Below are 18,998 nucleotides of genomic sequence, written 5' to 3'. Positions count from 1 at the left end.
GAAAATTTCAGAGCTTAGGACCTTCGTGGCTGAAGGCACGATTGTCAATGATGGGGCGAAGGGAGTGGGAGATGCACAAGAGGCCGTAGTTGGAGGAGCACAGGGTTGTAGGCTCGAGAAGGTTATAGAGATAGGGAGGGATGGTGGGATTTGAACACCAGGATGAGAATTTTAAATTCAAGACATTGATGGACCAGGAGCCAATGTAGATCAGCGAGCACAGGAGGGATGAGTGAATGGGACTTGGTGCGAGTAACGATACGGGCTCCAGAGTTTTTGATGAGCTTAAGTATATGGAGGGTGGAAGATGGGATTCCGTCCAGGAGAGCATTGGAATAGTCAAGTCTGGAGGTAGCAAAAGCACGGATGAGGGTTTCAGCAGCAGATGGACTACGGCGGGGGTGGAAGTAGGCGGCCTTTGTGATGGAGAACATATGAGGTCGGAAGCTCAGCTTAGGGTCAAATAGGACACTGAGGTTGCAAACAGTCCGGTTCGGTCTGAGACAATGGCCAGGGAGGGAGTGGAATCAGTGCCTAGAGAACGGAGTTTGTGGCGAGGACCGAAGACAATGGCTTTGGTCTTCCCAGTGTTTAATTGGACACAATTTCTGCTGATCCAATACTGGATGTCTGACGAGCAGTGTGACAGCACAGAGGCAGTGGAGGGGTCGAGCGAGGTGGTGGTGAGGTAGAGCTGGATGTCGTCAGTGTACATGTGGAACCTGATATTGTGTCGTTGGATGGTGATGCCGAGGGGCAGCATTTGGGTAAGAAATAGGAGGGGGCCAAGGATCGATCCTTGGGGGACTCCAGAGGTAATGGTGTAGGAGCTGGAAGAGAAGCGTTGCAGGTGATTTATTACTATGACTGGATAGGTAAGAGCAAAACCAGCTGAGGGCAGTCCCACTCAGCTGGACAATGGAGGAGCATGGTGTGGCCAATCGTGTTGAGAAGGATGAGGAAGTACAGTGCACCACAGTCACAGTCACATAGGATGTCATTTGTGACTTTGATTAGGGCTGTTTTAGTGTTGCGTGGCAGGGCGGAAACCTGATTGAAGGGGTTCAAACATAGAGTTGCAGGAAAGATGGGCATGGCTTTGGGAAGCGACAACACATTGAAGGACTTTGGAGAGGAAAAGGAGGTTGGAGATGGGCAGTAATTTGGAAGGACAGAGGGATCAAGGGTGGGTTTTTTGAGGAGGGGGCTGATTACTCACCTCTGTAACATCGTGTGTATCTAGCCCTGCCTTAGCTCATCTGCTACTGAAACCCTCATCCATGCCTTTGTTACCTCTAGACTTGACTATTCCAATGCTCTCCTTGCCGGCCTCCCACCTTCCATCTTCCATAAACTTCAACTCATCCGAAACTCTGTTGCCCGTATCCTAACTCGCGCCAAGTCCCGTTCACCCATCGCTCCCGTGCTCGCTGACCTACATTGGCTCCCGGTCCGGGAATGCCTCGATTTCAAATCTCTCCATGACCTCGCCCCTCCCTATCTCTCTAACCTCCTCCAGCCCGACAACCCTGAGATCTCTGCGCATTCCCAAATTTAATCGCTCTGCCATTGGCAGCCGTGCCTTCAGCTAAGCTTTGGAATTCCCTAAACCTCTCCGCCTCTCTACCTCTCTCTCCTTTAAGATGCTCCTTAAAATCTACCTCTTTGACCAAGCTTTTGGTCACCTGTCCTAATAGCGCCTTATGTGGCTCGGTATCAAATTTAGTTTGATAAATCACTCCTGTGAAGCATCTTGGGACGTTTTACTACGTTAAAGGCACTATATAAATGCAAGTTGTTGTTGTTGTTGACTGCAGATTTAAAAGGGAGGGGGACAGTACCTGAAGAGGGGGAACCGTTATCCCTTACCCTCTAATCTCGCTTCACCTGAAGACTGTACTCGGTTTTGACCCCCTGTGTGCAATGACATGGAAAATCCACTAGTTTTTATTTTTAAATATTTACCAAATAGCAAAGTGTCACAGTCCCTGTACTGACTTTTCCCCTTAGGAAAAGTTAGGGACAATTGCAATCATCCCTCTTCTGTGGGTGCTGACCTGTACACATTCTTATTTAGCTATAGCATTGAATGAGTCCTTGAGAAGAACTGATATAACTGGTGCTCTTTGCTCGGGGTGAGAGATTAGTGTGTGTATTTGCTTTTCCAGCAATGAATTTGATTTCATAAATTTGAAAGAGAAGATTGAGGGAGTCAAAGATTCTGTTTTTAAAATTTACAGCCCTTTCATGTTAATTTTGCTCAAAAAATCCAATTATACAATCATTTGAACTAAGTAATGAAGATAAAACAGCACTGAAGGCATTATGTGGTGGAAAAAAATGTGAATTAACATAAAATTCAAATTAAGCAACTTTGAATTAAGAGGAGTAGAACATGTTACCCTGCTGCTGTGTCTTGCTGCTGGGTCAAAACTGACAGATTTATGTTATGATGTGGAGATGCCGGTGATGGACTGGGGTGGACAAATGTAAGGAGTCTTACAACACCAGGTTATAGTCCAACAGCTTTATTTGAAATCACAAGCTTTCGGAGCTTTCCTCCTTCGTCACCTGACGAAGGAGGAAAGCTCCGAAAGCTTGTAATTTCAAATAAAGCTGTTGGACTATAACCTGGTGTTGTAAGACTCCTTACATTTATGTTAGGTAAGGGTTTCAAGCGATACGGAGCTAAGGCGGGTAAATGGAGTTGAGGTACAGATCTAATTGAATGGTGGAACAAACTTGAGAGGCTGAATGACTTCCTCCTGTTCCCGTGTTCCTATGTTACACTTTATATTTGTACTGATTTATTAAAGTTGTGTATGAAGCTGGGACAGATTAATGCATAGGTCTAAGGGGCCCCTGACAGAATTGCCTAGTGTAGTGTGGTATGGTTCTCAGAGGCATGCAGAGTGCAGCGGAGAGTCCGTGGAAGCCTCTGGGTTTCACCTCGAGAATAGAGGGCTCTGCTTGGGCTGACTGGGAGCGGAAAGGCAGCGCCAGGGGCAGCAGGTTTAATGCTGACAAGAATTTACACATTTAACAAATGTCAGATGTGGTTCTGCTGCCTGTAGATTACTCTCTGCTCGGGCCAGGCCCTGAACTCTGCAGGAGATGCTGCCTAACCTCCTTGTTCCAAGCTCTGTTTCAGCGCAGCGACACCACTCAGAACCAAGAGTTCAATTGGGACTGGATTGAAACCGGAAAATGCATTTTACATAGGGCCTCAGAGACAACAAAAAGAGAAGACTTCCATCCTATCAATGTACACTGGTTTTGAATCCAGGTCCAAAAAAGGTCAATGTCTAACCCCTTGCACTCCTAGTACCAGAGGTGAAAGGCCAGTGTCTAGCCCCTTGCTTCCTTGGAACCAGAGGTGAAAGGCTAGTGTCTAACCCCTTGTTTCTCTAGAACCGGAGGTGAAAGGCTAGTGTCTAACCCCTTGCACCCCAAACCCTATAGGAATGGCTTTTCTATTCAAAAAAATAGAAACCTTAGAAAGCATCCAAAAGTAGTTGCATTGTAAGTTAACATTGTGTTCTCCTAGCATGTTCAACAGCAAATACAGTGAGCTCCCTGCTGTTTGCAATAACTACTTAATTCAGAAAGGGAACTGCAGCTATAAATTGGTTTTAACTACTCAGCGCTTTATTGAAAGAGAAAATATTGTTATAGACCCCCGCATTTCACACGTGGTGAATATTTTCAGATTCGCTACTTACCATCGGCAATTTTGTATTTTTAATTGTTATCCAGGCGGAACCTAACAGTCTGTCCTATACTCGAGGGTGAGCAGCAACTTCGCTTGTTGAATTTCCAGCACAATCTCATCACTCAGATCCAGCATCTTTCCAACCTGCGTCGACTTATCTTTTTGGACCTTTATAACAATCAGATTGAGGAAATCTCCGGTCTTTCTGCTCTGAAGTCACTTCGTGTCCTTATGTTGGGCAAGAACAGGTATAAAACATTGATTATTGTTTATGTCGAATAGATGCGACATGTCAATTAATGCGAAACTCACAGCCAAGTGAATATCTGGTTAAGGTCGGGATTAAGCGTTCTAAGGATAAGTACAGGTAGAGATGATTGAAAGCTATTTGGAACTATGGTTTCTAAACTACTGGGACCATGGGGATGTTATGTCAAGGAAAACGACTAGAAAGAACGAACTTGAAATTATGTAGTGCTTTATCTCTCTCAGGATGTTCTAGAACATAATGTAAAATGCAAAACGTAGGATGTGGGTTCAGATAGGTACGCCATGCATGATTTATCCGGGAGTGGCAGCGTAAGAAACTTTACATAGTTTCTCCTCAGCAGATGAAATAGATGGGAAGAGTGTGGGATGGTGTGGACTGTACATCGTCTGTGGAAAGAAACAGCTGAGTGGGTTGAATGGGTTTCTTATGTGATCTTGTAGTGCATCTAGAGCAACCTCTGTGATGGTAGAGAGTTTGGATAAACTCTACCTCCCATAGTGTCAGTGATAGCCTGAGGAGGAATGGGAGAAAGAAAATGGATGAGTGGAGGCCTTTGCTCAGAAATTGACTCATGGGTTTCACGAACCTTTTGTAGGTGGCCCTCATGAACCAACCCTATGGTCCATTCCTATTGCAATAATCCTTCTGCATTACCATTCACTGCTTTCACCCAGCGTGTGATGACTATTAGATGCCTGTAAGATGATAATGCAGTGTATCTGTTGTGCATTTCATCACAAGTCGAATTTAGCCTTACAAGAGGATTGTGGTTTGTAAAACGTGTAGCAGATAAATAAGCTGGAGTCTCAGTAATGGCCTTCTCTGTCACTGAGTATACATTAGCTTGCAGCTTAGGTAAGTGATGTATCCTGATCACCTGATTCACAACAGCTCCAATTGCCTTGGTTCTGTAAACCTTAATACCCTTGTCCAACAAAAATCTATTAATTTGTTTTGAAATTTTCAATTGACCCCAGCCTCAGCAGCTTTTTAGGGGAGAGAGTTACAGATTTCCACAACCCTTTGTGTAAAGAAGTGCTTCCTGACATCACCCCTGAATGGCCTAGCTCTAATTTTAAGGTTATGCCCCTTGTTCTGGACTTTCCCACCAGAGGAAATAGTTTCTCTCTATCTACCCTGTCAACTCCTTTTAATCATCTTAAAAACCTCAACTATATCACCCCTTAATCTTCTATACCAGAGTGTATACAAGCCTAGTCTATGCAACCTGTCCTCATAATCTAAACCGTTTAACCCTGGCATCATTCTGGTGAATCTGTGCTGCACCCCCTCCAAGACCAATATATCCTGCCTGAGGTGCTGTGCCCAGATCAGAGAGCCAGCATGGACTTGTAAGGGGTAAGTCATATCTAACAAACCTAGTTGAATTTTTTGAGGAGGTAATTAACGTCAGATCTAGATGTGCTGGGCGATTGGGCCTGTATTTGACAAATTACGTTTAACTTAGCTCAATGACTCTGATTTAAACAGAAATAAATCGTGTGAAATCAGAATTTTTAAATTGAGTCAAAAATACAAAACAGCTGTCAAATCAATCAGTGTGAATTTGGGAATAGGGAACAGTTTAATTAAAGCTCCCCCCCCCCCCCAAACCCCCATTGAATCCTCAGCAGGGATTAAAGAAATATTGAATTACAGTTGTACATCTTGCAGGTCTCATTAGTTTTGGCTGCTTCAATGTAAGGCAGGGAACAGTTTGGTCATGGGCTCCTCATCTTTGATTGGGTGGAGGTGCCTAGTTGCGTGGTCTGTGATTGCGTGAGGATGCCTGGTCTGTGATTGGGTGGATAGGTCCGTTCTGTGATTGGTTCACCAATTGGTTTACATTTCATTTGCTGGTCTGGTCTCTATACTTTGGAGAAGTGCAGACTTAGAGGTGATTTGATCGAGGTTTATTAAATAACTAAGGGGGTAGATTGTGTTTATGTGGACCAATTATTTCAACTGAATAGGTTAGGGAGGACCAGGGGTCACACTTACAAGTTATGTAGGGGCAGAACTAGGTTGGATGTTCGTCTTTTCCAAGAGAACAGTGAACCTGTGGAACAGGTTGCTGGCCCGTGCGGTGAACGCTGATTCGCTATGTTCTTCCGAGAGAGAGCTGGACCCGTTTCTGGCTGGGGCAGAGATCTTCTTGTACAAGAGTTAGATATCTTGTAACATAAATCACGGCCAATGTGATCTCCTGAACCAGTTTTGATCGCATAATGGGGTTGAAGAGGAATTTTCCAGTTTTTCTCCCCCCACCTCCCCCACCCCCACCAATTAACCTGGGTTTTCAATTTTTTTTCACCTCTCCCAGGAGATTACATGGCTCTGGATGGGTGGGGAGTGTATGTATTGTGATGCATAAGGCATCATAACTGTGTGGGATAGGCTGGATGGACCAGTAGGTCTTTTGGAGTCCATCGTTTTCATATTTCTTTATTTATATAAAATGTGATTCCAGATGTGAACAAAACTTTGTTTATCTGTTTCATTTCCCTTTATCTCTGTCTCTCAGCTTAACACACTTTCTGAAGTACAAACTAAAGTTAATAGCTTTTATTTAAAAATTTAGATGAAAACCATGGGCCAGATATTAGCACCCACTATCGGGTACGTTCCTGGCGGGGGGGCTCCGAAAATCGGGGAATCCCGGAGCGGGTCGGGAGCCCGGCTCCAACCTGCCCACTTCCGGGTTCCCCACAGACGCACTGACCCCGCATGTGGGACTCCCGCCGGCAATTAAAGCCATGAATTTAATATGCACAAACTGAAATACTATTATACATAGAGATAACTTCTTTTAATCGAATGTTTATAATGAATAGGAACGAAAGCTCTATGAGACCCATTTTCTGCTCCCTTGAATTCATTTCTTCTAAACTTCTGACCACCAAACTTCCCTCCCATGCTAGCTGACATTGTAAATGATTCCCCCTTTTCAGGTACTGACATTCCCCCTTTCAAAACCATTATCATCCCATCCTCAAAACACCCATTCTCAAAAAACCCACCCTCGACCCCTCTGTCCTTGTAAACTACCACCCCATCTCCAATCTCCCTTTCCTTTCCAAAGTCCTTGAATGGAATGTCACCTCCCAAATCAAAGCCCTTCTTTCCTGCAGATCTGTGTTTGATCCCCTCCAATCAGGTTTTTGCTTTTGCCACAGCACTGAAATGGCCCTAATCAAATTCACAAATTACATCCTTTGTGGCTGTGACTATGGTGAACTATCCCTCCTCATCCTTCTTGACCTATCTGTAGCCTTTGACCTGATTGACCACACCATCCTCCTCCAATGCCACTCCTTCATTGTCCAGCTCAGTGGGATCGCCCTCACTTGGTTTTACTCTTACCTATCCAATCGTAGCCAGAGCATCACCAGCAGTGGCTTCTTTTCCCACCACCACACCATTACCTCTCAAGTTCCCCAAGGATCTATCCTTGTTCTCCTTTTTCTCATCTACACGCTACCCCCTAGCAACATCATCTTCAGATAAGGGGTCAGCTTCCAATTGAATGCTAATAGCTACCACCTCTCCCTCTCCACCATTTCTTTTGACTCCTCCATTGCCTCTGTGCTGTCATACTGCTTGTCCAACATAAGTCTCGGATGAGCTACATTTCCCCCCAGTTAAACATTGGGAAGACTGTAACTATTGTCTTCGCCCCCTACCACAAACTCCGTACCCTTGCCACTGATTCCATTCCCCTCCCCATCCACTATCTCAAGTTGAATATTCTTGATGTCCTAATTGATCCCGAGCTGTGCTGCCGACCCCATATCCCCTCCATCACAAAGACCGCTTACTCCCATGCCCATAACATCACCTGCCTCCATCCCTGCCTCAGTCTATCTGCTGCTGAAACCCTCATTCATGTCTTTGTGACTGCCAGACGAGACTATTCCAATTGGCCGCGTCCCATTCTCCAACCTCCAAACTTCAGCTCGTCCAAATCTTCGCTGCCTATATCCTGTCCCACTCACCCATCACCCCTATCTTCACTGACCTACACTAGCTCCCAGTCCCCAGCACCTCAAATTTAAAATTTTGATCGTCATGTTTAAATCTCTTAATTCTCTCTCTCTCTCTCTCTCTCTCTCTCTCCAACCCTACACCCCTCTCCCAGAACTCTTTCTCTCCATCTCTTGCCTCTTGTGCAACCCGCCCCCCACCACCTCGCCTCAACATTGGTGGCCGTGCCTTCAGCTATCTAGGCCTCACCCTCTGGAATTCTCTCCTTAAACCTCTCTGCCTCCACCTCCCTCTCCTCCTTTAAGATCCACCTCTGACCAAGCTTTTAGTCACTCCAAATATCTCCTTTTGCTCTGCGTCCATTTGTTTGGATTAGACCTCTGTGAAGAGCCGTGAGACATTTTTATAAGTTATTAAACCATCAGCCTGACACTGCTGTCCAAGCAGACTTTGTCACAGCTTTGCTTTCCAAAGTAGATTTAGTGCTTCTTGCTTCTCAACTTCAGAAGATTGAATTGGATATACGACATGGTGCCTTAAATATGCATGTAACCTCTCTCCTTCCCCCTGGGAGTGGGCAGGCACCACAGCTACACATTATCTTCATTTTAATAAAAATTCCTTGACCATGTTGTTGCCTCCCAAATCCGTGCCCATCTTTCTCGCAACTCCATATTTGAATCCATGCACATGAGGGAGAAAGGAATAGAAGGGTATCCTGATAGGGTTAGCTGAAGGAGGGAGGGAGGAAGGAGGCTCGTTTGGAGCATAAATGTTGGCATAGACCAGTTGGGCTTAATGGCCTGTTTCTGTGCTGTAGTTTCGATGTAATTCCAACCAGGTTTCCACCGCTGCCACAGTACCAAAGCAGCCCTTCTTCAAGTCACTGTGACCGTGGTAAACTATCCCTCCTCATTCTTCTCTACCTGTCTACAGCCTTTGACATGGTTGGCCACACCATCCTTCTCCAATGCCTCTCCTCAGTTATCCAGCTGGGTGGGACTGCATTCGCCTGGTTTCATTCTTATCTATCTAGCCGTAGTCAAAGAATCACCTGCAATGGCTTCTCTTTCTGCTCCCATTACCTCTGGGGTCCCCCAAAAGATCTAGCGTTGGCCCCCTCCTATTTCCCATCTACACGTTGCCCCTCGGCAACATCATTCGAAAACATAACGTTGGGTTCCACATGTATGCTGAAGACACCCAGCTCATCTACACCATCAACTCCCTTGCCCACTCCACTATCTCAGATTTGTCGCGCTGTTTGTCCGACATCCAGTACTGGATGAGCAAAAATTTCCTCCAACTAAATATTGGGAAGACTGAAGCCATTGTCTTCGGTCCCTGCCACAAACTCCGTTCCCTAGCCACCGACTCCATCTCTCTCCCTGACCACTGTCTGATGCTCAATCAGACCATTCAAAACCTTGTCGTCCTATTTGACCCTGAGGTGAGCTTCTGACCACATATCTGTTCCATCACCAAGACCGCCTACTTTCGCCTCCGTAACATCGCCCGTCTCCGCCCCTGCCTCAGCTCATCTGCTGCTGAAACCCTAATCCTTGCCTTTTGTTACCTATAGACTTGACTATTCCAATGCTTTCCTGGCTGGCCACCCACCTTCCACCCACCGTAAACTTGAGCCCATCCAAAACTTTGCTGCCCATATCCTAACTCACACCAAGTCTCGTTCACCCATCACCCCTGTGCTTGCTGACCTACATTGTCTCCCAGTCCAGGAATGCCTTGATTTTAAAATTCTCATCCTTCTTTTCAAATCCCTCCATGGCCTAGCCCCTCCCTATCTCTCTAATCTCCTTCAGCCCTACAACCCTCCAAGATCTCTGCACTCCTCTAATTCTTGCCTCTTGCGCAACCCCAATTTTAATCGCTCCACCATTGGCTGCCATGCCTTCAGCTGTCTAGACCCTAAGCTCTGGAATTCCCCCTCTAAACTTCTCTGCCTCTCTACCTCTCTCTCTCATCCTTTAAGACGCTCCTTAAAACCTACCTGTCTGACCAAGCTTTTGGTCACCTGTCCTAATATCTCCTTATGTGGCTTGGTATCAAATTTTGTTTGCTAACTCTGCTATGAAGCGCCTTGGAACGTTTTACTACGTTAAAGGCGCTATATAAATGCAAGTTGTTGTTGTTGTTCTTGTGGGTCCAATTATAGTTATATTTGTGGAAAAGATGCCCATTAAACTGAATAAATTGTGTAAAACTGTGTATTTCTTTACCTCTTCCTCTCCAATTTTGAATTATTTTCTCCTCCTGTTTTGGCTGCCATATACTGTCGTTACCAGGGTAGGGCTGGCAGGTACTTTATTGCCAGTGTCACTCTTGAGATGGCCAGTAATTGGCATGTGAAAGCAGCGTAGACTTACTGTGGCATTTTCAGCCTCCTGCTGATGAAGCGGCAGGCACAGGGGAATATTACTGGTTCCAGCTTTCACATTCATCAAATTATGATTGCACGATAAACTGTTCAGTTCTAAATTGTCTGAACTAGACTGACAGTTAATGTTCCAGGACACTCCACAAGGGGTCACTAAGATATCACAAAATGGAACTTTTCAACGAGAACTTTTCCTGCTATGAATAATTTTAACAAATCCCGATTGTTAAATCCAATTGTAGTCACAACAGTCAGAGATTCAGGGATCTGCTGAGGTTTGAATTGTGTTTAAATGTTACTTTTGATCTGAATACGGAGTGATAATTTTACAAATATTTCATCACGGTTTAACGTGATTAATTGACCAGACTTCAAATTAGTTGCTGCTAACTTTTAGAAAGGTTTTATTAAATTAGAGGGTGGCCTAAAAGCTTTAGTCCCCTATTGGGGACCTGAATTTGACTCTTTCCCTAGTGTCAAATCAGATGTTTTGATATTCTCTGCCATTTGGATGTCTTCTGATGGTAAAGTGCAGCATCACCAAGTATGGGCTGCTGGTGACTGATACTGAGCTCACTCACTCAAAGCCGTTTGATGTAGCCAAAAGTTCTGATGTACAGAAACACAGATCATGAGGATTGTAAAAATGAAGAGTAAAACTGAAGTAATGCTTTAAAACAGGTCTTCGGTTGTTGTGAATTGAGGATGCACAGACAATATTGCAATTGTCTGAATATTTCTTAGCTGTTGGAAAACCAAAAATCTAATGCCAGTGGTGTAAAGGTGATGGGGAAAACTTTCCCAACACCTTGCAGGGTGGTGCCACCCTTTAACCACCTGCTCTTGCTTTAAGTTCAATGTAAGGATGGCAGACTTTTCACTGACTGTAGCTCCAGTCTGTGAAAACAAGCATTTAAAATTTAGCATGTTAAAAAAAATGACATCCTCAGTATATTCTGGGATGGAATGTTTAAAATGTGTAGATAGCTTGGAGCAATGGTGAGTAGGATATTTAACTCTTTCCATACTAGGATTTCTTTATAGCTTTTAAAAATCTAAATATTTGCTGTCCTATAATTAACTGGGGATGAGGGGGGAGGGCTGAATAGAGTTGGAGAAATATAAATGAGTGGAGACATCATACAATCAGTGTTATAGTCTTGGACAGTTCAAATACTGTTATTTGTTCATTACGGTGAAAAGGGACATGGGTTTAAAAATTAGAAAGTTAGGAAATGAGAAGGGAAGACAAGCATAACTTTTTGCAAAGGGTAATTGAGTTGTGGAATAAGTTACCAAGGAAGGACATTGAAATGAACAGTATAAATGGGGTCAAGAGACATTTGAATGTGTTTCTGGAGAGAGCAGGTGTTGCGAGATGTGATGAGAAGGTGGCTAGGTGGGTTAAATGCAAAAATATTGAGCTTTTTCCTGTTCACAAAAGTTCTCTTTGAAATTTGTTTTCAAAGAACGTGTATCTCTTAAATTTATAAACAAAATGCTTTAAAATCATGGTGTTTACAGCTGCACAGTAAGAGGCACCGTCAAGGCACTAAGTCAGGAATTAGTTCATGAAGTTAAACAATATAATTGTGTTGTTACCAACATATAAGTGAAAAGAGAGAGGCCACTGTGAATTAGTTACGGTATTGCGGTAATAAAAAATAAATTGTACTTAATTCAGCACTTTAAAGCATTGGGTTAATTGGTGACATGATTTGAAATGATTCAAGTTTGGATGAATTTCGTTTGAAGTTGAAGAGCCTTCTTGACTATGGAACATGTAAATGTGAAGTATTTCTTTGCACTGGTGCAAGTCTCTGAGGTGATGGTATTAAACAGCTGCCTTTCCAAGTGTGCAGGTGAGTTTCAGACTTTTTTTTGTTCAGTAATTCTAATACAATCCATTTGTCTGATTGCACAGTACTTTCTCTGTGTGTTTCAGCGACACTGCATTTCATTGGTAAATGGACCCCATTTGCTTCAGTGTAGAGTGCCATTTAAAACATGAGCACAAAATTACAAAAAGCCCAAATTGTTATATCATCTGAGAGATGCATACAGATAAGTTCAGCACTATTCTATGGGATGGGAATTTTATATACACAGCTTTTGTGCTGCTCACAGTTTGATATTGTATTATCAATATGCCAGCATGTCTGTGTTGAAACCCTTAACCACAAACCACATCTTCTCTCTCATTTTAGATGTTGGCTTTTGACCAGATGTTGGCAGGGTTTTCTCAGTCAGCTTACACAGAATACACAAGCTCTTCTATCTGATTCTTTGTTAAAATGGTTTTGAAAAAGTAATTATTTTGAAAGCAGTTAATGCTGTTCTTGCAGTCTGCTGTGTTTTCATGTGGTTTAAAATTTGCAAATTATTAGTAGCTTTTAGTTAATAAGTTTTGGTTCCATAAACTGAAAAGCTGGTGGTGAAAATAACTCTCTTTAGACAGTTGTTGAGGCTCCCCATGAATGAGCATAGCCTGTCAGGCTAGTTTTAATTGAATCTCCCTTTGAACATGAATTCATGATACATTGTTGCCTTGAACTCTGCACCAGTTGCTATTAGTTAATGGACAGAGTGCAAGATGCAAATTGTGTTTGAACTGTTTTGTGAGCCTGCTGCCTGCTAGTTGGACTGTGAATGCTTACATGGGACAAACATTTTGTTTCTAGAGATTGGTTCATTTGTAGAGAATGGTCCTTATATAACGGGCATACCTTATTACCTGTGTAACATTATAGTGAAGTAAGTTCCTGCATTTCAGTAAGTCAGTGTCCCTGAAGCTTGGTGTTTGTTCCCTGTGGGCTGCCAAGGCTGCAATATAGAACCCTTGGGGTTAGCTGCATGGTTATCAGAATGTTGTGAAGCATGGGCAGTTCCAGGAGTCTGTTCTATGTTGGCCGTTAAATCGATTTCTGAGCTGCAGGAGTCAGTTCTGTGTTAGCCGTTAAATTGATTTCTGAGCTGCAGGAGTCAGTTCTATGTTAGCCGTTAAATTGATTTCCCCTCAGCAAACATACTGGAGAAAACTTCGGAACTTAACAAAGTCCAGGGCCAGAAAGGAGTCTGCAGTCCAGTATTGTTTGATAAATATTTGCTGTCACTTTGAAATCATCAGAAAATGTGCATCAGGCCTGGAGTACAACTAAGTGAGTTTCAGCCTCACTGTAACATGATAAACTGTAATAGCCTGTAACATGACCTCTGATGCTGTGTATTTTAAGTTGTTGCAATTTAATTGTTGTGAAATGCAGAATTAATCATTCTAGTTTCATAATGGAGGCTGTGGTGTTAGTTTTTATTTCAGATTTTGAGCATCCGCAGTATTTTGCTTTTGTTGCTGCAGTGTTAGTCGTTCAGGACAGTAGTCAATGAGCTGAAATGCAATTCCCAGAGTAACCTGAGCAGGTTATTATCATTAATAATATAAATCTGTAGCTAGGTTTTTAAGTTGTTAATGATAGGTTAGTGGCAACAGGTTAACTGCTACTAAATCTTGCTAACCTTGAAGTTCACAGTGTGTTTTATGACTGATTGGAACTCCATGTTGAAATCCTGTACTGTGTCATTATGGAGTGGTGTGCGCAGGTTTGCTCCTGCATTATACACTCCCGCAGTGTGCGCTGGTTTGCTCCCATGGTATGCGCTGCCACGGTATACGCTTCTGCGGTGTATGCTAGCTTGCGCCCGTGATATACGTTCCTGCAGTGTGCGCTGGTTTGCGCCCACGGTATATGTTACTGCTGTGTGCACTGGCTTGCTCCCACAGTATGCACTCCCGTTGTGTGCGCTGGTTTGAGCCTACGGTATACGCTTCCACTGTGTGCGCCTGTGGTATATGCTCCCGCGTTGTGCGCTGGTTCGTGCCCACGGTGTGCGCAGGCTTGCACCTGCGGTATAGGCTCCGGCGTCGTGCACTCGTTTGCTCTCACAGAATACGCTCCCGAAGTGTGCACTGGCTTGTGCCTGCGGTGTACGCTCCCGTGGTGTGCGCTGGCTTGTGCCCGTGGTATACGCTCCCGCGGTGTGCGCTGGCTTGTGCCCGTGGTATACACTCCTGCGGTGTGCACTGGCTTGCGCTTGCAGTTTTCTACACAGTGAATTTTGAAATCAGTTATTTGTTGGGGAGACACAGAGGAGGAGGGTTAGGACTTGACCCACAGGACTCGTCACCCAGCTAAGAAACATTATAAATTGCATTCTCTTATTTAGATGAAGGTTTTTAATCCTAAATCCTCGTTGCCCAGATGGAAAAGCTTTTTACATTTGGTAGTATGGCAAGTAATGCCTGATTACTGAGTTACTGAAGCACTGACAGTTTGTTAACTACAGATATACAACACAGTAGATATATTTTAAAATGAGGATTAAGGAGGGCCAGAAAACAGGTGAGTTGTGGCTCTGTCCGTAATTCTCCTCGATGCTACGTGCTCTCAGCCGATCGTTACTCAGTGTCACCTTATTCCCTTGCTTCTCCCCTGCCTCCTCCTTTCCTGAAGGTGCTGGCTCTTGCTGGGGTGCAGTTGCATAGGCATCGGTCTTCTCTCACCAGTAGCTCACCCAAGTGCCCATTGTTGAGTTGAGTTCTCACAGACTATTTACCCATGGGGGCAGTACAGAGGCCCAATCCTGCCACCTTTCATACACTTTCCATCAGGGTCACTAGATTCTTAAGTTTGATGAGAAGTATTTGATAGTATTCAGCAGTGTGATCAGGAATAAGGAGTGTTCCCTCGGTCTGTTCATGCCTGGCATTAATTGAAAGATGCCACTTCTGTACAGCAATTTCACAAGAAGTTAAATCTCTTGGAATTTAAAATCTTGTGAGTGCAGAGTGAAGGTATGTTGTAATTAAATTGCTTGTACAGCAGTACATTGTGTAATATCCACCCAGCACATGGGAGCTTGTCAGCTGTCATCTGAGCATTCTGTGATATTTATGGGCTGTGTGAAGAATTTTAGGGATGTCATTGCTGTAAGGCTCTCTTTTATTTGCTGCCTGTGGGTTATTTCATGAAGAGATACTCACTGCCTCAGCATGGTGCTGCTTTCAATTGTAAATCACCAGAAATGTATAAGCACTGCACTGGTTTAAACCTTTGAAGGCATTTCATTCTAAACTGGTGAAAGTGGACACTTGCTGATTAATGGGATTAGTGTATCTCTCCATGGCCAATTTCTAGAGAGGGAGCTGGGAAAGCCAGATCTTCAGAAGTGGCTTGATAACTTCATAGTTTGCAGTATTTGCAAAAAGAAATCATTGTGAACTAGTAAACATATTGGGATTTTAATATTGAAGAAGCTGCTCTTAGTATAATCTTTACTATTTACATTGAAAAACTGCATTTAATCAGGTAAATATATTGCACAGTTAAACAAGCTTTGGACAAAAGAGGCTCTACTTCCTTCAGAACCACTTGTGGGAAAAATTGTATTTGCTTGCCATCCTTAAATAGTATGAGCAGAAAGGGGTTCTCTTAGTTCAACTCAGTGAGATGTGAATGTAAAAACTAATACAGAAAATTGTATGTTTTATATAATAATGGGTGTACTAAAGGAATAACAGAAATGTCATAGTTCAGATAACATGGTCCCACTCAATAGAATATGTCTAAGTAATTGCCTCATAATTTGCTTGTAAAAATCTGGTATTTTATCAGACTTTTTTTAAACAGTGAAATGAGATTAGCAGTGGCTGAGGTGGGCTGAAACCATTGGAGGTCTAACTTCAGTCTCCAGAGGGTTTGAAATAATGTAATTTGGCTTCAAACCCATTAATGTATTGAACACATGTCAGCTGGACTCATTTCATTAATAAAAGCTCACGTCAGCATATTGTTCATACAAAAAATGTATAACTTCTGCAGAGTCTGAGCTTCTGAAGGTTGAAATATTGGTTCTTGAAACAGATGTTAATAAATTTTGTTCATCCCAGCACTAAAACCTTGCCCTTTGACCTTTTTAATGATTTAGTGCAGCAAATATTCTCTGAGCCACTGGTTCAGACAGGAAATGTATTCACTCTGAGGGTGGAGTGAAGTAACAGTACAAGGTGTAGTTCAAGTCCAGGTGCAAGTATGTGAGATCTAAACTGACATTGCTTCATGTTATCCAGTGCAGATATATATATTCAACAGATAAATAGTTAGAGCTCCAAGTAATTAGTGATCAGAAGCCATGTAGATAGATGTACAGGTATCTGGTGAGGTCATACAAATGTTGCAGTGGAATTACAGCTGTGCAAACGAAGCCCCAGGAATGAGCAAGATATATCTGTGCTAAAGAAGAGATAGAGTCTTTCCTGTTCCAAATACACCAAATGAAATTCCTATTGTAACCCTGGAGAATGTTTGTCTCTGAGCAGTGAACTGTGCATGTGCCACAGGGCAGGGTGTGCTGCAGGAATTTGAACAGTTACTCTTTATTTTCAAAATGAGTCAGTACTGTTTTCTGGAGAGTTACTACAAATCTAATTTGAAGCTCTCCGAGCAAATATCTATCCAGCAGATTGGAAATATATCGCCGTTCCTTCATCGTCGCTGGGTTAAAATCCTGGAACTCCCAACCTAACAGCACTGCGGGAGAACCTTCACCACACGGACTGCAGCGGTTCAAGAGGGCGGCTCACCACCACCTTCTCAAAGGCAATTAAGGATGGGCAATAAATGCTGGCCTTGCCAGCGACGTCTGCATCCCATGAACGAATGGAAATAAAAAAGCACAGGCAAAAGGGGAATAGAGGCTTTTTCAAACTTTCTTTTCTCTAGAGCAATTTTCAGAGAGATTAACTGCAGCAGAAATGCCTGTATGGAGTTGCTGGTATCCATCTAAATGTTGCACATTGGAAGGGAATGGTGTAAATATTCCTCTCGCCAGTTGGGGAGTGAAGTTTGAACAGTTCAAAATTCTGGGTAATCTAATTGATTTCAGATTTCTACTGGAGTCATTAAAAATATCCACTGTTTAAATGATCTTTAAAATCAAACTGTCACATCAGCTTTACTGGGAGAAAAATGCAGGCGTAGGAGCAACATTAAAACTTCACTTCGCTATAATCTACAAATACCCATATATATCTATATATTGAACCAGTAAAGGGGAAATGATAGGCTTGTGCTGCCATTTCTGAGCTAAGTGTGAAAAATATACTGTTAACCCATAATATACTGTTAATCCTGGACCTCCCTTCCTAACAGCACTGTGGGAGAACCTTCACCACATGGACTGCAGCAGTTCAAGAAGGCGGCTCACACCATCTTCTCAAGGGCAATTAGGGATGGGCAATAAATGCCGGCCTCGCCAGCGACGTCCACATCCCATGAATGAATAAAAAAAATATTTTTGATGATTCTACACTAACTGTAAGGTATTCAGTTTTTAAAACTGTGCTTAAATTCCAACCAAGCTTTACATTTGCCATGATAATTTGCTTTTATCCATCTCTGGACTGTGCGCCGTATAAAGATGGCTGGGGCTGCAGCAGTCCCACTCAGTGACCACTTACCTCAATCCATGCTCAAGCACTCAGTCTCCTCAACTCAACAATAATGCTGCGTAGCAATGTGTAGAGTGTAGTTACTGTATTCATATAAACAGTTTATATTGGAACATTCAACATTTTGATAATTACCACATAACCCTAAAAATTAAAGTTCCCATAATCCAAAAATCCTGAACACTCATTTGATGTGTCGGGGTGACTTGAGTGTGGACCTTTATCGAAAAGCTAATTCCAAAACACTGCTTCAAATTAAACCATGCCAGGAGGATCAGGGAGCACAGGTCAAACTAATGAACAGCAGATTTACAACTGATGTTCACAGAAGGAGTGGACTAATGACATTCTGATGTACCAATCTTGGTGTTGCATTCTGGGCATTACATTTGGTGGTTCAAGCACTCCATTCCAAGGAAAGGAAAGAGTGCAGTACAGTATTTGGGTATGTATCAGAAATATTAACATTTGGCACTTTTATATTGGCCTGTAACCTTAGGAAAAATTTCCTGATAATAATAGATTCAGTCTCAAAGCAGGAGCTACAGGATCCGAGAAGGTGCTGTAGACCTAGCTCAAAGTTAAACAAACAGCATATGGGGCCAATAATGTGATGTATTATAGGGAGAGGTTAAAAAACATTTATTTACACATGGGATAGTTAGAATGTGGAATTCTCTGCCACAGACTATTGTTGAAGAAGAGTCCATCAATTCTTTAGGAAAAGGAATTAGTTAATTGTTTGAAAAAGAGGTATATTAAAGGTTGCGGGGAGTAAACAGAAGAGCGGGATTGGACTAGGTTGCTCATGTGGAGAAAAACGCTGCACAGACTTAATGGGCCAAGTGGCTGTTTCTGCGCTTTAACATTCTCCAGTTATAAGGTTTTGAGGGATTTAAGTATGATCTGAAGTGATTGAAATTTACAAATTTGAAGTTATTGTGAAGATGTACATCTTCTAGTTCTAACGACAGGTTTTCGACCTGAAACGTTAACTCTGTTTCTTTCTCCACAGATGCTGCCTGACTTGCTGAGCTTCTCCAGCATTTTCTGTTTTTATTTCAGATTTCCAGCTTCCAGCTCTCAATCGCTCAGTGCCTCAAATTCAATACACTTAACATTATTTAAA

General features: G+C 43.0%; 1 protein-coding gene across 3 annotated transcripts in view; it reads left to right on the top strand.

Annotated features, from left to right (window-relative positions):
• Positions 1-18,998, top strand: part of LOC137304728 (leucine-rich repeat-containing protein 49-like) — a 238,100-nt gene that overhangs the window by 12,281 nt on the left and 206,821 nt on the right. For all 3 annotated transcript variants that reach the window (XR_010958635.1, XR_010958634.1, XM_067973404.1), the window contains exon 6: positions 3,757-3,960. Coding sequence is in view for 1 of the 3 variants with exons in the window: in XM_067973404.1 (XP_067829505.1) it covers positions 3,757-3,960 (204 nt within the window). In the remaining 2 variants the exon portion in view is untranslated. The remainder of the gene's footprint in view (positions 1-3,756; positions 3,961-18,998) is intronic.

Source organism: Heptranchias perlo, chromosome 38 (assembly GCF_035084215.1).
Source record: "Heptranchias perlo isolate sHepPer1 chromosome 38, sHepPer1.hap1, whole genome shotgun sequence".
Classification (NCBI taxonomy): Eukaryota; Metazoa; Chordata; class Chondrichthyes; order Hexanchiformes; family Hexanchidae; genus Heptranchias; species Heptranchias perlo.
This window is presented reverse-complemented; position numbering and strand designations above follow the sequence as displayed.